This window comes from Eleutherodactylus coqui, chromosome 1, assembly GCF_035609145.1.
Source record: "Eleutherodactylus coqui strain aEleCoq1 chromosome 1, aEleCoq1.hap1, whole genome shotgun sequence".
Lineage (NCBI taxonomy): Eukaryota > Metazoa > Chordata > Amphibia > Anura > Eleutherodactylidae > Eleutherodactylus > Eleutherodactylus coqui.
In genome coordinates this window covers 315060621-315079577 of record NC_089837.1, presented here as the reverse complement: position 1 = coordinate 315079577, position 18957 = coordinate 315060621, and the positions used below count along the sequence as shown (strand labels likewise).

At 43.8% G+C, this 18957-nt stretch overlaps 1 protein-coding gene across 3 annotated transcripts in view; it reads left to right on the top strand.

The window, feature by feature from the left end:
* Positions 1–12862: 12862 nt before the first annotated feature.
* BSDC1 (BSD domain containing 1) overlaps positions 12863–18957 on the top strand; it is a 31029-nt gene continuing 24934 nt past the window's right edge. For 2 of the 3 annotated variants that reach the window (XM_066575022.1, XM_066575021.1), the window contains exons 1-3: positions 12863–12949; positions 14346–14406; positions 18431–18547. In XM_066575022.1, the coding sequence (XP_066431119.1) occupies positions 12939–12949; positions 14346–14406; positions 18431–18547 (189 nt within the window). In that variant the 5' untranslated portion in view covers positions 12863–12938. Of the gene's footprint in view, positions 12950–14004; positions 14110–14345; positions 14407–18430; positions 18548–18957 lie in introns of those variants that run through there. The other variant, XM_066575023.1, reaches the window with a different exon arrangement.

Sequence of the window (18957 nt, the reverse complement as noted above, 5' to 3'; positions counted from 1 at the left end):
CACGAATGTATATATTAGCTGGAAAGCCCCTATAATGTTTTTATTTTTATGGGGGAGGAAAACAAACTGAAATTCCACCATTCTTATGGGTTCTGTTTTTATTGCTTTCACGGTGGGATTTAAATAACATAATAGCGTTATTCTCTGGGGCAACAAGATTAAGGCAATACCTAATTTAAATAGTTTTTTTTTTCATGTTTTACTACTTTTGCACACTAAAAATACTTTTTTTTTAAAGAAAAAAAATTGCTGTTGCATCTTTGCATACCAAACCTGTAAAAGGGCTTATTTTTTGCAGGATGATCTATAGTTTTCATTGATACTATTTTTGGGAACGATATTTTGATCACTTTTCATTTAATTGTGGCGGCATTTACTGTGTGGTACGAATTGCATCTTTAATTCTTTTAATACCAATTTGTAGTTTTTGTTATATGCTACTACTTTTGCAGAATAGAAACACGTTTAAAATATATATATATATATGTTTTTATCATTGCATTCAAAGACCCATAACATTTTTATTTTTCTGTTGACGGCCTTTTTTCTGCAGAATGAGCTGTAGTTTGAAAGGATGATTTTGTGGTTCATAGGTTGTGGTTATTCCGTTTATTCTAGGGTGGGATGTGCACATTTAGCAGTTTTAGCCATGGTTTAATACATTTTTTGCACACCATTCACAGTGCTGGTTAAATAACATGTTAACTTTTTTGTTGCTAAGATTTCGGCAATACCAATTTTGCCTAGTCGTCTCCATGACAGCATACCCTGAGATTGCCTCATCCTGATAGGACAGGAAAATACACAGAGAGGTTAAAAGCTCCTCCTCTTCCCACCATCCTCAGCGTTTTTCCTGTCCTGTGCATAGGCAAATGTCTGGAGAAGTCTGGGAGCTCTTGGAGTTTCTGGTCTAAAACTTTTTATTTCTCTTACTTTTTATTATGTTCTCTTTGGACCGAAGGCAGCAGGTGCTGTTCTCCCTTCAAAACTACTACACAAAGGCGCACTGCAGGGGTAGGTATCCCTATTCTTTTTCCCATCATGGCGGTCGAGGGCCACTTTGCCATTTTAAGGCCCAATTGCCAATTAAAGGACCCCATGGATCATAAAGCAAAAAGCTTCTTAAAAAGATTTGTGAGGCTGCGTCATCTCTCTTAAAACCCAGGGGTTGCAGTAACGTGTAGTCAGGACCCTTAATGTGTGGTTAAACCAACTTGAAATGCACAGTGAAAATAAAACTCCTCATAAGCAGATTTTAGACTCTCTGACAGTCCATAAAATGGCCACCAGTTTATTAGCAGATGCCACCGCTGAAACTTTTAAGTTATCGGCATGTACAGTGCTACTCTGATGGCACTGCAAGAGTTCGGACTTAAATTCTGGTTGGGGAATATGGGATCAAAAAATAAATTATGCTCTTTACCGTTCCATGGTCAGTTTTTCTTTAGCCCAGATTTAGATGAAGTCTTAGAAAAAGTGTCTGACAAGAGTAAAAGCCTTTCCTAATGTAAAAACTCAAAAAAACATTTTTTTCGAGGTTCAGGTTAATCAAGCAAGCAAAAGCAAAATGGGTAGATGGAGCTATGCAAAAGGGGGAAAGGGAAGAAATTTTCTCTTTAACCCTGATTAAAAAGATGACTAGAAATCAAACCAATAACATCATAACACTAGGGGCAAGACTCCAGGCTTTCTTGGAGGAAAGTGAAAGTGCCTGGATTTCAAAATTATAAAGGATACAAAAAGGGTTCATTTCTGTCCCTTCTCAAAATTTTAGAATAACTACTTGCCCCTTGTCACAGTCTATGCTAATCCAGCAGGGAGTCCAGCATCAGTTGCAGTTAGGAGCGATATGCCCAGTATCTCTAGCCGAGCAAGCGAAAAGCCATTACTCTAGATTATTCCTAGTCAAAAAGCCAAACGGCAAGTTTCAAATGATCAAAAACCAAGAGCCATTGAACAAATCAATAAAATACAGAAGGTTCAAGATGATATCAATAAACTCAACAGTAAAATTAGTGGCAACAATAAATCTAAATGATGCCTTTTTTATGTCCCAATCCATCCCAACTATTAAAAACACCTCAGATTTGCAGCTCCCATGGAAAAAGGGATACAACACTTTCAATTCAATACATAAAGAAGATGTTCGCAACATAAAGAGTGCTTCAAAATATCATAAAAAACAGGACTTTTATAGTTTCATTTTTTCTAACAAACAAGGCAACGTTTCGACCTTTTGTGGTCTTTTTCAAGCCTGTTTCACCTATTTAGCGGCTTGAAAAAGACCACAAAAGGTCAAAACGTTGCCTTGTTAGAAAAGATGAAACAATAAAAGTCCTGTTTTTTATGATATTTTGAAGCACCCTTTATGTTGCAACCTCTTCTTTATGTATTGGATTGACCTCAAGTGGTTGATGATCCATAACCCCTTGGTTGCTTGGCATAGTTTGCATTTGCTAGATGCATTTTTTCCTCCCTCTCCAACCCTGCTAGTCCAACTGGGGTGTTTTGAGTGCTGCTGACTGACTTATTGACGACACTTTCAATTCAGGTGTCTTCCTTTCAGGATATCTTCAGCTCCTCATATTTTTACATAAGTAATGACGGAACTGGTAGTCATTTTAAGAAAAAAAATATCATCTTTCTGTACCTGGATGACATTCTGATTAAGGCTGTATCGAGGAACTCTTGAATTCACACCTATCGGTTATTACCCAGCTTCTTCACCCTTTAGGCTAAATAATAAATTGGGAAAAATCTGAATTATTCCTATAGACAAAATACAGAATCTTCAGCTTCAAATTAAAAATTCCTGAAACTAAATTTTTGCTTAGTCCAATCAGCCATGTTTCTTCTAGGAAGATAAGTTCCTGCATTCCAGCACTAGCTTGGGCCCAATCACATACAAGAGTTCTTCAGAACTCAATCCTTGCAGTATGGGACAGAAAACAGAATTCTCTAGACAGAAGAATAGTAATAGGGAAGTCTGTAAAAGATTCTCTATACTGGTGGCTGATGAGCAACAATTTGAACAAAGAAGGAGGGAGGGGCAGTTGGTTCCAGAATCCAGTATTTTCCACCATGACGGATGCCAGTTCTTACGGTTGGTAAGCTCAAGTAAACGAACTTTATTACCAAGAAGTACGATCAAAGAAGATCAGGGTTACGTCTGCATAGGACATGCTGGACCAGCAACTGTAGACGTGCACAATACTTGCTCACAGTGCGGCAGCCAAAACAAACTGACAAATAATAATTGGGAAGTCTTTCCCTAAACATATAACGAATGAGGGAGAGGGCCCTGCCTAATACGGCAGACTGATCGCATCAATAGATGCGGGCCTGCACTCGTTCCTGGGACCTAAGTAACCCTACTTGGCCAAACTGATAAAGAACAAAACAAAATAAAACACAGCACTTAGCTTTAGTAGAATAAGCCGCAGCACACAGAGCCATCCGAAGTAAGGAACCGTGGACATCACGCTGACCATGGGAGCCACTCACTGCCAGCTCAGACAGTGAGCAAATGAAAATTAACAGCACCTTAGCTTCCTCTCTATCCCAGATAAATAGCTAGCTAATCATCCACAGATGTGAGCACATTGCGTCAAACCTACTAAGCTAGAAGATGCAGAACCATGTCTAAAACCTGCACCACGGCCTAATATGGATTCCCAGAAACAGGAAATATAAAGACATTGTACTATCCCCATTTATAGAGGGGATCTTTACGGCATGGATGGGGTAGGCCACTGGGTTAGGATTGGTCAGGAGGCCTGGCCCACTGACACCGCTAGTGGGCAACAAGGACATTCCAACATTCCTCAAGGGATCACCCTTGGTCAATAGGCTGATAGAGGGTCAGAGTGAAGACATCCCCAGGGTGAGAGATATGCTTAATGAAGACGGTCTTAAAGCGCTAAGGGAAATACAGGGGGGAGGAGAACCTGTGACCGGAGCATGGTACCAATACCTAAAGCTATGTCACTGCATAAGATCACTAGGAGGAGCCCAACCGTTGAGGGCGAACTTCACCCCCTTTGAGAATCAATTTGTCCAGAACACAGCAATAAAGGGAAACACGTCCAATCTTTATCATTTCCTGGTTGAGACGGACAAACAGAGGTGCGGGATAGCCCTAGAGAGGGAATGGGAGGCAGATTTGGGCCACTCACCCCCCGGAGGAGGACTGGAGGAAGGCATTCATCCTCACACATAAACTAAGTATCTCCAGCAGGTTCCAAGAACTGAACTACAAGATACTAACCAGATGGTACAGGACACCGGAGAGACTGGCCAAGATCTACCCCCAGTACTCGAATTCATGCTGGAGGTGCCATTCAGAGAGGGGCACATATATCCATATGTGGTGGTCGTGTCCATTGATCTGTCCCCTATGGCAGGAGATAGGAGCCCTATATACCTGGGTTAGTGGGGTCCCCACTCAGTTAACACCGGAGATGGCCCTGTTTTCGATGTTTCCCGGGTCCCTGTCGAGGTCCAAAAAATCGCTATTAAAATTTTTCATACTAGCGACACGACAGGTGATCACACGGAGATGGAAAACACAGTCAACCCCCTCGAGACTAATGTGGCTAGAAACGCTGGACCGGATAGGTTACTTTGAGGAATTATGCGCCAGAGACAAAATGCGACATAACAAACACCTAGCGGTATGGAGAGCCTGGACATCACAGCAAGAGACGGCGGAATTATCCAAATGGGTGCAGACAGGTTCAACCCCCCCCCCGCGGAGTCACGCCACCCTAATATAGTAAAATGTGAACAGGGCGCACGAGATCTACAGGACCAGGCAGGTAGGTCCCCCCCCCCCCCTCCCTCTATCTCTCCCTAATCCAAGCTTTACTAATTTTCTATCTTTAGCTACTCTTCTTTCCTTTGTTTTATACCTTATGTCCCTGCTAAAGGGAAACAGCAATTCGCATTTGACTCTTCATTTTACGTTGACTGTTAGAAAAGGTTCACAGGATACGAGTAAGAGTTCGACACTGGACAAAATTGTTTCTTATTACTAGTTGGCCTGGATTGTAGGCCCTGGTTGATACATGCTTTATACAAATGTAAAAAAACCGAATAAATACATTTTGAACCATAAAACCTGCACCAGACTCCGTCCACCGGTAGCGATCCCAGCACTGCTGCAACAATCAGACTTCAGCTTTCCAACTTCAGAAAACTATAGTAAAATCTCTACTAACGTTGGTAATTCATCCAAAAGCAATCGGCTTTACCTGAAACCGTTGCTACTCGAGGTAATTCTTTCCATAGGAATCAATGTAAATCCAATTAATTTGTTCTAGACATTCCAAAAAACACACCAAACCACATTTGATAGAGAATAAATATGGTTTTTAATACCAAAAACAATAACAACTAAAAAAATATAAAAAAAACTACTGTAAAGAATAAATGAACATCTTACATGTTATTGAACATGTTATTGTGTGTTATCTCTAGTGTTACATAGGACTGCAGGTCACATCTACTATATCATCTGTCCTCAGCGTTATCACTAAGTTCTCTGTGGTGTTACATTGGACTGCAGGTGACATCTGCTGTACTACAGTACATCATGTGTCCTCAGCGTTATCACTGTGTTCTCTGTGGTGTTACATAGGACTGCAGGTGACATCTGCTGTACTACAGTACATCATCTGTCCTAAGCGTTATCACTGTGTTCTCTGTGATGTTACATAGGACTGCAGGTGACATCTGCTTTACTACAGTACATCATCTGTCCTAAGCGTTATCACTATGTTCTCTGTGATGTTACATTGGACTGCAGGTGACATCTGCTATACTACAGTACATCATCTGTCCTCAGTGTTATCACTATGTTCTCTGTGATGTTACAGTGGACTGCAGGTGACATCTGCTATACTACAGTACATCATCTGTCCTAAGCGTTATCACTGTGTTCTCTGTGATGTTACATTGGACTGCAGGTGACATCTGCTATACTACAGTACATCATCTGTCCTCAGTGTTATCACTATGTTCTCTGTGATGTTACAGTGGACTGCAGGTGACATCTGCTATACTACAGTACATCATCTGTCCTAAGCGTTATCACTGTGTTCTCTGTGATGTTACATTGGACTGCAGGTGACATCTGCTATACTACAGTACATCATCTGTCCTCAGTGTTATCACTATGTTCTCTGTGATGTTACATTGGACTGCAGGTGACATCTGCTATACTACAGTACATCATCTGTCCTAAGCATTATCACTATGTTCTCTGTGATGTTACATTGGACTGCAGGTGACATCTGCTATACTACAGTACATCATTTGTCCTCAGTGTTATCACTATGTTCTCTGTGATGTTATATTGGACTGCAGGTGACATCTGCTTTACTACAGTACATCATCTGTCCTAAGCGTTATCACTGTGTTCTCTGTGATGTTACATTGGACTGCAGGTGACATCTGCTATACTACAGTACATCATCTGTCCTCAGTGTTATCACTATGTTCTCTGTGATGTTACATTGGACTGCAAGTGACATCTGCTATACTACAGTACATCATGTGTCCTAAGCGTTATCACTATGTTCTCTGTGATGTTACATTGGACTGCAGGTAACATCTGCTATACTACAGTACGTCATCTGTCCTCAGTGTTATCACTATGTTCTCTGTGATGTTACATTGGACTGCAGGTGACATCTGCTTTACTACAGTACATCATCTGTCCTAAGCGTTATCACTGTGTTCTCTGTGATGTTACATTGGACTGCAGGTGACATCTGCTTTACTACAGTACATCATCTGTCCTCAGTGTTATCACTATGTTCTCTGTGATGTTACATAGGACTGCAGGTGACATCATTATCTGTTCTCAGCGTTATCTAGGAGTGCAATTGTACAGTACTGTACTAGTGTATTACCCGTCGCCGATGATGAAGGGTGGATTGCATTAGCAGTAGGAGAAGGAGACACCGAGCAGGAGATCACATGGGTTCAGCAGCAAGGTCACGTGGACCAGCACATGCCTGTGTTATTGGAGGCAACCAATGTTACTACAGACAAAATTTTGGCTAAAAAAAACAGCCTTACTCAAAATCGGCCTTAGTAGATCAACCCAAAAAAGAAAGCCTGAATACAAAGATAAGGAATGTATAAAAAAATTCTTTACTTACCAATCATATTAAAATATTACTATTTAAAATGTATATGTTTCAGAAGAATGCAGCCCTCACACAAAAACAGTACATCATCAATCAAATATGCACTAGTATAATGGTTGATGTGATGTCCCATATACGTGTTACAATGCATAACAAGTATCATATCACAATACATTAATAGCAGTCACATGTTACCACGCAAAATAAATGAACATCTTTATACCATATAGAGCACAGACCTAGATGCACCCCAACACAGATGGCTTCTTCTAGATGGCCTTAGTAGGCGTCAATGCTAGTAGAGGTTTTACTGTATATACAATATAGAAAACTCTGCAGGAGTCAGCAGACATAACCAAGAACTAACATGTAAAAACATTTTCGGACAGTATTATGATGTTAGGCTTTATCCAACACAAGAGTGGAACTGGGTATACTTCTCTACAAAACCTTGCTCAAAAAATATTCAAATAGGTGGAAAACCATCTTCTATCCATCAAATCCTAGTTCTGGGGGAATGGACCATCTCTCAAAAAATATTCCAAAGTTTAGTGAAGAAATGAGGGGGTTTCCCAGATAGATCTTTTTGCAATGAGAAAAAAAAGCAAGATGGATAGGTTCTCACTCAATCCTTGGGATCACTCTACTGCAGTGTATACATTGGCACAGGAATAGGGTCAGGAGCTGGTTTACGGATTTACTCCAATTCCCCTAATACCCAGGGTCCTCCAAAAGTTTATTCATAAGAAGTGCACCCTGATCCTTATAGTATCGTACTGGCCCAAAAGGACCTGGTTCTCTCTCTTGAAAAACTTGATTATCCAGGAACCAGTACTGCTACCGATCCTACCAGACCTATTAACTCAGGGTCCTCTAACTTATCAGGATGTGTCCAACCTTCATCTCTCAGCATGGATACTGAAAAGTCCATCCTTTTAAAAAGGGTCTATCAGAAAGAGTAATAAAGACACTACAGTCTAGTAGGAAAGATACTACGGTACTAATACAATTTACCCAAAGTTTGGAAAAAATAGGCATCCTGGTGTGGTGAGACGAAATTTCAGGCTACAACATCTAATATCTCATTAATACTCGATTTCCTTAGTGCATCTTATTATGTTAAACTTTACCTGGTTACCTATTACTTATTATGTTAAACTTTACCTAGATGGATTCGTCTAGCAATCACCGCAGCATATAAGGCCATCAGTAAACCATTTTCTGAGGGTCTGAAGCCCCGTTCCACCAGAGCCATGTCTACCTCTTGGACTGAGCTAGCCTCAGCTGATGTTGATTAAATATTCAGAGTAGCCGCTTGGAAAAAGTTACATACCTCTACCAAACATAGTTCAGTCAAATGAAGATTTGGCCTTTGGATACAAGGTCCTTTCTGCAGTAGACGCTCCCTAAATTTTACTTCATTGATACTTTTCAGGTAGCGCTGTTATGGAGACGACTAGGGAAAAGAGGAATTAGACTAATCGGTAATCCGGTTTCCTAGAAGTCTCTACAACAGCACCCATATATTCCCTGCCATATTTCTGCTAAACATATAGGCCTGTTTCACACAGGTGACGCGATATCGCAGCGAGAAAATCACAGCAATATCGCGTCACATACTTGCAATTTGTAGCACTGTCACAAAGCGAAAAAATTGCACAATTTTGTCGCGCCTGTGTGAAACAGGCCATAATTTGTAAATTTTTTCCTGCCTTTGTTCATTTAACCCCTTTAGTGGCACACCCAGTAAAATCTCCAGGGCTTGGCTTGTTGCACTGACCATGCAGTCAAACCCCGGAAGATTTTCGTGGACAGCTCTAGTGATTAAATGCTGCCCAGGACACACAGTTATTGTGCCACTGTACACGTTTGCCACTTCGAATTACCTCAGGAAAATCTCAGAGGCTTGCTGCGCTGACATGGTAATATTAAACCTGCCACTGAAGGGGTTAAGCCACAGAGCAGGGAGGGAAGAGCTTTTAACCTCTCTCTGCATTTTTGTGTCCCATCAGAAGGAGGCAAACTCATGCGGTTGTGGGGACTTCCAGGAAGCTTTTAAAGCTTTTTTCTTCTTTTTAGATAAAAGTGGAGGTGTTTTGAGTTTTTATTTTATTTTTTTAACATTTTTATAAAACTTGATTAGACTTTTTATTTTTGTCCCACTAGGTGACCTGAGCTTCTTTCACTTGGATTGCTCAGTTGAATGCATGGCAATACTTCAATATTCAATTGCATTCTACAAGCCAATTAGATTATCTTAGATAGCTGACCTGGAGGTCATTGTTAGGTCTCCACTTGCCATTACAACCAATGGTGGTCGATTGGTGACAGGGCAAGATCCCTCCCTCTGTCAGCCTCCTGGATGCCGAGGCCTCATTGCCATGGCATGTAAGAGAGTAAACGTATAGACCTGATTCATGATAGCCAGCAGGTTTCCGCACCACACCAGGTAGTGGGCGCTCCCTGGCTGCCGACTAAGGGAGGTATGCAGGAATTGGAGCTGTCTCCATTTATAGGGAGTGTCCTTGAGACATAGTCAGGTTTTGCCTCCAGAGCACAGCTGATTTCTAAGCCGGGACCTTTAACACCTTTAGTGGGCAACCCGGATCTGTCTGCTGGACAGACTGGGGAGCACACATCCAAGAAGCAGGGACATAGTGTCAGGCTTGGGCATCAGGGCCCTGGAGGAACTCCCTGGGGGAACTCCCTGGGGGAGTTTTCCAAATTGCTGTCCCCCCTTACCCCATTTTAAAAACTCAGCATGCTCCCTAATGGGGGAGCATGCAGAATCTCGACACTATATCGCTTACTTCTGGATGGGGAGGCACAGGCAGAGGATCTGACTTATATAAGAGGGTGAGAGAGACATTTGGGTAAGGTACTGACGGAGGAGCGTTGATCCAAAGCACTCACCCTTACACACAAAATGTCCGTGTCGGGGCAGGATACAGGAGCTCAATTTTAAAATCATCACCCAGTGGTACAGGACCCCTGAGCGATTGGCTAGGATCTTCCTGCAGTACTCGGACAGGTGGTGGAGATGTGACAATGATGTGGGTACTTTCATACATATTTGGTGGTCATGTCCACTGATCTTGTGTCTGTGGGAAGAGGTAAATGCACTATATAAGGAGGTCAGTAGGACTGTGATTGAGTTCACTCCAGAGATGGCGCTCCTTTCGGTGATGGCGGGCTCAATTGCCAATACAAAATGGTCCCTTTTAAACTTCTTCCTAATAGCAATGACACAGATTATCCCCAGAAAGTGGAAATCCTCCGTGGCCCCCATGAAGATGATGTAGTTGGAGGCTATGGACAATCTTAAATACATGTGTGATAGACATGATGATTAGTTAGTATAAAATGTCTATTGATTTGTATAAACCAAATGTATTATGCTGTTGTAATGACTTCAACCTAATGTGGAACTCTGCTGCATAAGGAAAGAGTTAAATCACAGTGTTATATTTATATATATATATATATATATTGCTTGTGCCCATCTTGGATGAATCCCCAGCCCTACCCCCACACAGAAAGTTACTAAATAACACAGAGACCTCTCCACCCCTCCCATCCTGAAGCTAGATAAACAATGGGTTGCCACATACACAGAAACTGCTTAAGGTTGCCTGCATAGAGGACAGAGTCCATGCCACATCACTCTCGCTTGTGTCTAATCTGCTCGACGATGTGTGCACACTATACAATTCGGAAGCTACAAAATACCCCAAAACCTGCTGGAGAAAACTATAATCCAGATCACATGGAGGAGCTGTGCGCTGTGGACAACAAATTTTCTAAGTTTTATAGTTTATGGGCAACGTGGGTACAATTTCGCTCTTCATCTAGGCCTAAGATGTGTTTGACACAATAGAAGGTCGCAGACTTAAACCAATTGGAAAAAATTTGAGACAGTAATTTGGTGGCGGATTCACATTGGCCAAAACTCCCTCCCCCTCCTTGTCTCCCCTAGGTTGTTACTCTTTTTTAAAACCTTAATACTTATGTGTTCTTCCCTGTCTGTCACCTACTGTGTGGTAGGTTTCTCACTTTATTGGGTTTTTGTTTTTCTATAAAAACAAAAGCCCAAAAGTTATGCGTCTTTTGATAGATTTGTTAAGACTAGATTTAGCCTGATTTCATGCTCACTGGGTTTCATTCCAATTCATGACGATATGTACGGCACTATTTATGCACATGTTTATGTCAATGCTGGATTATTCCACTGTCATAAGGCGTATGCAATAAAACACTTTTTGAACCATAAAAGAAAAAGACAGAGAAAACGGCCAGGCTCAGAGCTAACTATGATTATGGCGTTTTCTTGGCAGACTGTTTTTGTGGGGTGGTCTGCCATTGCCTTCCCCAGTTAAAAATCCAATGACTGTAATAAAAAAGATGAATCATTTCAGATGTATTTCCACCTTCAGTGTGACCCAATATCTGTACAATTCCATTGAAAAACAAACATCTTTTAGGCTGGGTTCACACAGGGCGGATTTGCCGCACGGCAATTCCGCCTGCGGCCGCTAATCTCGGGATTGGCCAGCCATGTGGACGAGATTTCTCAGAAATCTCGTCCACACGGGACGGCCAATCCGCTGCGGTAAGTCCGGCTGAAACCGCGGCTGCGGCAAGATGCAGCATGTCTATTTACCTTTCCTTTTTTGTTTATTTTCATCACGGCCGCGCTCTCCTCTATGGGAGCGCCGGCCGCAACGGAAAAGCGAGCCGCCGGGCCGCTTCAAAGCCGCTGCGGCTTAAACTGTGGCGGTTCTCCCGGCCGAAATCTCGCGGTTTTTGCTGCGGCTAAACCGCGAGATTTCCGACAGGAATACGCCCAGTGTGAACCCTGCCTTAGGGTGGATAAATAAAAAAATATGGCCTAATACACACGGGTAATACACTCTGCACTGCGCATGTGCGGCTGTGCGCCAACCTGCACATTGCAGAACAGAGAGAGAAGACGCCGGATGGGTAAGCCGCGGGTCATTGCAGGGGCAGCGGTCGCATCCGCTGTGAGAATCTCACAGTTGGAATCCGAGCTGGCCGTCTGCATTCGGCCTATTATATGGATGCATTAATCTGCACACCCCACAACCCTTGTTTATGTACCCTTTGACAGTATTTAGTCTTTCGGGATCGGTGTCTATCAGCCCGACACATCTTGACTTGGCAATCTTTGCCCGCTATTCCTTGCCAAATCTGCCTCATTGTGAGGGCATCTGGTGTAATAATGATTATTATATATTTAGGGGTACGGTCACTCCTGCACCCACATCTACACTCTAGTTCTGTGAACCGCATGCCAGCCCTGGGCAGCGCTGAATGCCCCACTGACTATAATGGGCTCTGCCCGACTTCTGACATTCCAACCAGCAGTTTCTCAGAAAAAATAGTGCAGCCGATCTGTTATTTCATGCAGGATTTTCTGCCGGCCCTCCGCACAGCCTCCTCCCGTACAGATGTGAGCCTGGCCTTATGTAATAACAGCTCATCACTGACGATATCCAGAAATCTGCTGCTCTCTGGATAATGACATAAGGCGGCGTACACACTTCTGCCGGCCGGCCCGCTCCAGGCTCGGGTTCTCCTCAGTGAATAGCGCCTAGTGCATTATTACCAGCTGGGCACAGCAGTGCAGTACGCGGCCTGACAGCCAGGGGGCAGCAGAGCCCCGCACTCTCCCTGCCTGGGAGGCCGCCCACTCACTTCCGCTGTAGCGTAGCCGGAATTATGAGGTCGGAGGTCGGTAAATATTGGTGATGTCACGCAGCCGACATGGCGGAAGGGTGAGAGTGGTGTTTTGCGTTCCGACATAGCAGAAGACTTGTGTTCTCTGCCGGGTGATCTAGGTTCTAGCCCGGCAGCGACGACCTCAATACATGGGCGATGTCGCCGTGCTCCACCTGCCGCCACTCACATATGTCGTCCAGCGCTGCACACTGTCAGCTGCCCGCTCCCAGCTGCTGCATTCTGTCAGCTCCCTGCTGCTGAACACTGTCAGATCCCTGCTGCTGCACACTGTCAGCTGCCCGCTCCCTACTGCTGCACACTGTCAGCTGCCCGCTCCCAGCTGCTGCATTCTGTCAGCTCCCTGCTGCTGCACACTGTCAGCTGCCCGCTCCCTACTGCTGCACACTGTCAGCTGCCCGCTCCCAGCTGCTGCATTCTGTCAGCTCCCTGCTGCTGAACACTGTCAGATCCCTGCTGCTGCACACTGTCAGCTGCCCGCTCCCTACTGCTGCACACTGTCAGCTTGCTCCTTGCTGCCGCGCACTGTCAGCCGCCTGCTCCTTGCTGCCGCGCGCTGTCAGCTTGCTCCTTGCTGCCGCGCGCTGTCAGCTTGCTCCTTGCTGCCGCGCGCTGTCAGCTTGCTCCTTGCTGCCGCGCGCTGTCAGCTTGCTCCTTGCTGCCGCGCGCTGTCAGCTCCCTGCTGCCGCACGCTGTCAGCCGCCTGCTCCCTGCTGCCGCACGCTGTCAGCCGCCTGCTGCCGCACGCTGTCAGCCACCTGCTCCCTGCTGCCGCACACTGTCGGCCGCCTGCTGCCGCACACACTAATTCTTACTAATGATGGCCTCATACCTATGTTTGCCCTGTAAGCACCCCGTTGCTGCGCCACACTCAGGGATGGGAGTCAGCCATCACAATAAATGGCACATATACACCATAAATGACCCTCAGGTGCAGCAGAGCTGACTTTGTTGGGTGCAGGTAGACATTATGATTCCTCCTTCCATTTACTTGTAGTGTAAATCAGTGAGGCGCCCCCTGGCTGTATTGGTGAACGGAGCATGCCAATATTCTTAGTAAACTCTGTGCGGGCCCGTGATCGCCCCGCCCTTACCCCACATACACCCTCCGCCTTCAGGCAGCGCATGCTCCTTCCCATCAGCTGGCATTGTCTCCAGGTGCCTCGGATCGTATCGGTATCTGCTTGCTTATAACAATGTAACATTTTCTCTTTTCCCGTAGACACAATGATGCGGATATGGAGAGTTTTATATTTTGTTTTATTATCACAAAATCATATAATGTGATGTTTTTGTTTACCTTAAAATAAAGAAATCTTTTATTTGACAAAATATACCATGATGAAAGGCTCCAGGGGACAGACTCACCGGGGGACAGACTCGTGTTGTATTTCCCATCCCTGGGTGTCCTAACTTCTCTGGTTTGTTTGGCAGGGAGGATGGGGGATGGTGGAGAAGCTGGTTACATCAGAGTTACAGTTCTGTGCGGGACAAGGTACGTAGTAATTGGGTAATACCTCGCTTATAACATACATGTTTTTCTGGTTGTTCTACAAGCTATATGCAATTTATAGGCAAGATTTAACACCTTCCTGACCAGCCATTTTTTGTTTTTGTTAACATATGTTAACCCATTAAGCACCAACTGCTGTAAACATACAGCATTTGATCCTGGGCTTTAATCTCGGCCAGTAGTAAATACACTGCGTGTGATTAAGGCCTCGGTTACATGGGCGACACAGCATCACAGCGAGAAAATCGCAGCAATATCGTATTGCTGGTCTGCAAGGATTTTTTGGGGGAAAGGTGGCTTGAAATGTAAGCCCTACCCCAAAAATAAGCCCTAGCTACAGAATTTTTTTTTTTTTAAGTATACATCACCTTAGAAGCGCTGTCCAGGGCTACACTGCATCTTCTCCCCGGTCAACGGCACTGTTCTTCATCCCTTCTGGCCGGGGATTGAAAAATCCCCACCTCCTGGAAGCGCTGGCTGTTATTGGCTGACGCTTAGCCAATCATAGCCACGGTTTAATTAATGGCTGTGATTGGTTCATCGAGCACTGGCTGTGATTGGTTAAGCATCAGCCAATCAGAGGCAGTGCTTCCAAGAGGCGGGGATTTTTCATTCTCTGGCCAGAAGAGATGAAGGAGAATAGTGCCAGAGACCAAAGAGAAGACGCGCCAGAGATTACTGCACTTCTAAGGTGATGTATACAGTTTTTTTATTTTTTCCTGCAGCTACGGCTTAGTTTAGAGCTTTGACAGTAGGATTTCCTATGTGAAAGTTGCACCACACCGCACGAAAATCGTGTTTTCATGCGATGCAACAGAGAGGAAGGCTCCATAGGGGAATATGGGCTGCAGAACCCCACGAGACATGTGCATATCGCAGGTCCCCCAAGGTTTTAGTGTCAGGATGTTGCATGCTACAAAACACCGCATGTGTGAATTAACCCATAGGACAGCATGGGCTTCACATACATGCAGTTTGTAGCATAGTCGCCCATGTGAACGAGGCCTAAAGCTCGTGCAATCTATGAGGTCAGGTTCTCTGCTGTCAGACACAGCCAAGGACCCGGGGAGAAGGCAGAGGCTTTTTTTAAGGCTGCATAGTGCTTAATGAGCGCTATGTAAAAGAACGCACAAAGCGGCAGTGCCACTACCTGCATGGCACGCAATGATCACTGGTGCAACTGGGGTCCTATAGATGCTCCAGTTTTAGTGGAAAAGCGTGAATGTCCCCCAGAGATGTTACAGGACATCAAGAGGGACATAGTTGTTAAGAAAAAAGTTACAAAAAGAAGTACAAAAAATTGCAGAATATAATGTGTATAAAAAACAAAAACAACCCACCGCTGATGCCAACAACAAAACATCACCATATCTGCTCTGTAATCAGAGATACAAATTATATATCAAAATCCGAAACAAATGGAAAACCCATTCCTATACTTTAATTTAACGTAAATATAATAATTTTAAAAATAAAGAACTATGAATTTAATTAGTATTTTTTTGTACACATTACCCTTAAAATTAAAAAAAACTGTAAAAAATTCAGTGAACAAAGCATTATATGTGAAGAAAAAAAATGCAGCAAAAATTTTGGCAGGCTAGGAAAAAAATAGGGTAAAAAAAACCACAACATGGGTAAAATCACTAAAAAGTGTCTGGTCCTTTTAGGACCAAAACACTGGTCTTTGAGAGGTTAAAGTGTACCTAACGTTTCGGAATAAATTGCTGCGTGTGTACATGGGGAATAGCGCTATTTATGAACATTGGTATCCTTTATTTTTCCTCATTTTCCCCTCTGATTCACAATTCTCTCTTAAGTAGTGGGAGAAGTCTAATTTGTTGTGATGCCTTCTGTAGACTGTGCACAGAGAACTGCGCAGGCATAACATCATGTAGAATGATTTACAGTTGTACTGAGCAGTGTATGTGTGAATAAATAGCAGCAAATCACTCACTGCTACCTCCAACAGCATGTCTGTATGTATGTGTCTGCCTCCCATCCTGCTCTCATAGACTTCAATGAGCTGATGACTCATCTTTTTTCCTGTTCTGTGTCCTGCCAACTCATTTGAAGCAAGTTAGAAGGAAGGGAGACCCCTACTGGCCAGCTCTTTTTTTTTCTAATACAGTTTACTGTGCAGTGAAAACATTGTGATGTTTTAATAGATCTTTATTGGTAATATTAAAATTAACAAAAAAAACCCTTTTTCTGTTAGTCCCCATTTGGGCTTTAAACTAGTGATCTTCAAATGATTTGTACATTTAAGGTCAGCCTATTAAATACTGTCACAGGCAAGGCTTAATAGGCTGAAATCCATTGCAAGCTTGGAAGCCTGACTTGCCTGTTTTAGTAAATGATTGCACACTCAGTGAAATAACAATGCTGTAGCACCTTTTCTTAGAACTCTGTGCTGTGCCATTCCTCAGTTATGCCTCATGACAAATTTGACAGTTGAGTATTACGATTTTCCTTTTCTTTATCATGTCTCTATACAAGCCCTTAAAGAGGACCTGTCATATCCTCAGGTCAGCGGGGCCTGCTGCATGGCTCTGCATCTTTGGCCCCAGAAAACTGTATTGCAGCTTTTCTCTTATCTCTAATCCCCCCTCCTGCAATGATCCCTATTAGAGTAGGTTCCCAGAACTTTCAGCCTATCAAGTGGGTGGTCTCCACTGCTTACCGTCAATCAAACATGACGTCATCCATTGACAGTGGTGGAGACGGTATACTTGACAGATTCATAGTGGCGAAAACTGAATTTAACAGAAGTCGGTGTAGGAGAATAGGAGCGAGTAGAGACAAAAGAAAGGCTACAGGAGAGTCAGCAGGGCCACAGCTGCAAAGCTATGCCGCCGGCCCTGCTGACCTTCTATAAACATTCAATAAGGCTGCTATTACATCAGTATTTAGCTGCTGTCACTAACACTCATGGTGTACTACTACTTGCCAGTTTGAAGTTGCAAGCCCAGGTGCAGCCAGGCATTTAATGGCAAATAAGGAGTGTTAGTAGCAGCAGCTAGACGCCCATGTAATCCCATCATAAGGCCACTTTCACACAGGTGTCAAAATCGCGATGCAATAGCACGAGAAAACGCATGTATGGGAAGCCCTTGCTTTTCAATGGGTTCCTTCACATTAGCGCTGGTTTCTCTGATGCTATCTTGCTTTTTTGTAGTCCATGTTTCCCTATGGAGCGTTCATTTTTGTTGCATCTTAATGCACAAAATTGTGGTTTTCGTCGGATGCAAAAAATACGCCCTGCCCCTAAAAATAAGCCCTAGCTACACTGCAAAAAAAGGGAATACTTACCTAGCAGACTCGGGTCCTTCCACAGCTCCGCCAGGCGTTCCCCGGTCTTCGTTCACACACAGAAGATCACTTCCTGGTTGCTGGAATTATAAATCCCGCCTCCAGGAAGCGATGGTTCTGATTGACTGAGCAGCGATGGAGGAACCAATCAATGCAGCTCTGGATGAACCAATGCGATGACTGTGATTGGTTCATCCAGCGCTGCTTAATCAGAGGCATCACTTCCTGGAAGCAGGATTTATGAATCCAGCAACCAGGAAGTGATCTTTTGTTGGTGAACGAGGACTGCAGGACACCCGGTAGACCTCCGTAGAGTAGCGGGAGGACCCGGACCAAGCCTGCTAGGTAAGTATTCCCTTATTTTTTTCTTTATGGAGTTCAGCTACGGCTTAACCTTCTTGCTTTAAAATCACGTGAGTTTATCGCAAACAGAGACTTTTCACAAAAAAAGCTTAGCTGATGCTACAATATCGCGGGAACAAAGCTGTGATCACCGCAGTTTTGTAGCGGTAATATCGCTGTCCCCCTTGTGAAAGAGGTCTCTAAGGGCTCCTTCAGATATAGTATTGTGGGGAAAAAACCCACAAAACTATTTGTCAGTGTGCTCCGCTCCCCCTCAGATCGGATGCCGTGTTCAGTGTGACAGGTTCCCTTTTAAAGTTTGCTTTAATCAGATCTGACTTGTCCTGTTCAGTCTGCAGAGGCTTTGGAGTTCATGAAGAGAGACCTAACAGAGTTTACACGGGTTGTGCAGCATGATACAGCATGCACGATTGCTGCTACCGCAACTGTTGTCAAGGAGAAGCTGTCGGTAAGTCTTACATTGATATAGCTTTTGGTAAGGTTTGCAAATGGTAAAAGCCACAGATATAGCAGGGATAAATAGAAATGGGGAAAAAAATATCACACAATATCCAGTGAGGTAGATTTACACTAGAGCAAAAAGTATATTCATTAATGCATATCTAATTTTCAGATGACTTTCAGAATTAACTGACGTGTATATCTGATGAATAATGCTATTTCTGGGCATTATATGATTTGTATCCAGTAGAGATAAGCGAGTATACTCGCTAAAGGCAATTGCTCAAGCGAGCATTGCCTTTAGCGAGTACCTGCCCGCTCGAGACTGAAGGTTCGGGTGCCGGCGTGGGGGAGCAGTGAGTAGCGGCAGTCAGCGGGGGGGAGAGAGGGAGAGAGAGAGAGAGATCTCCCCTCCGT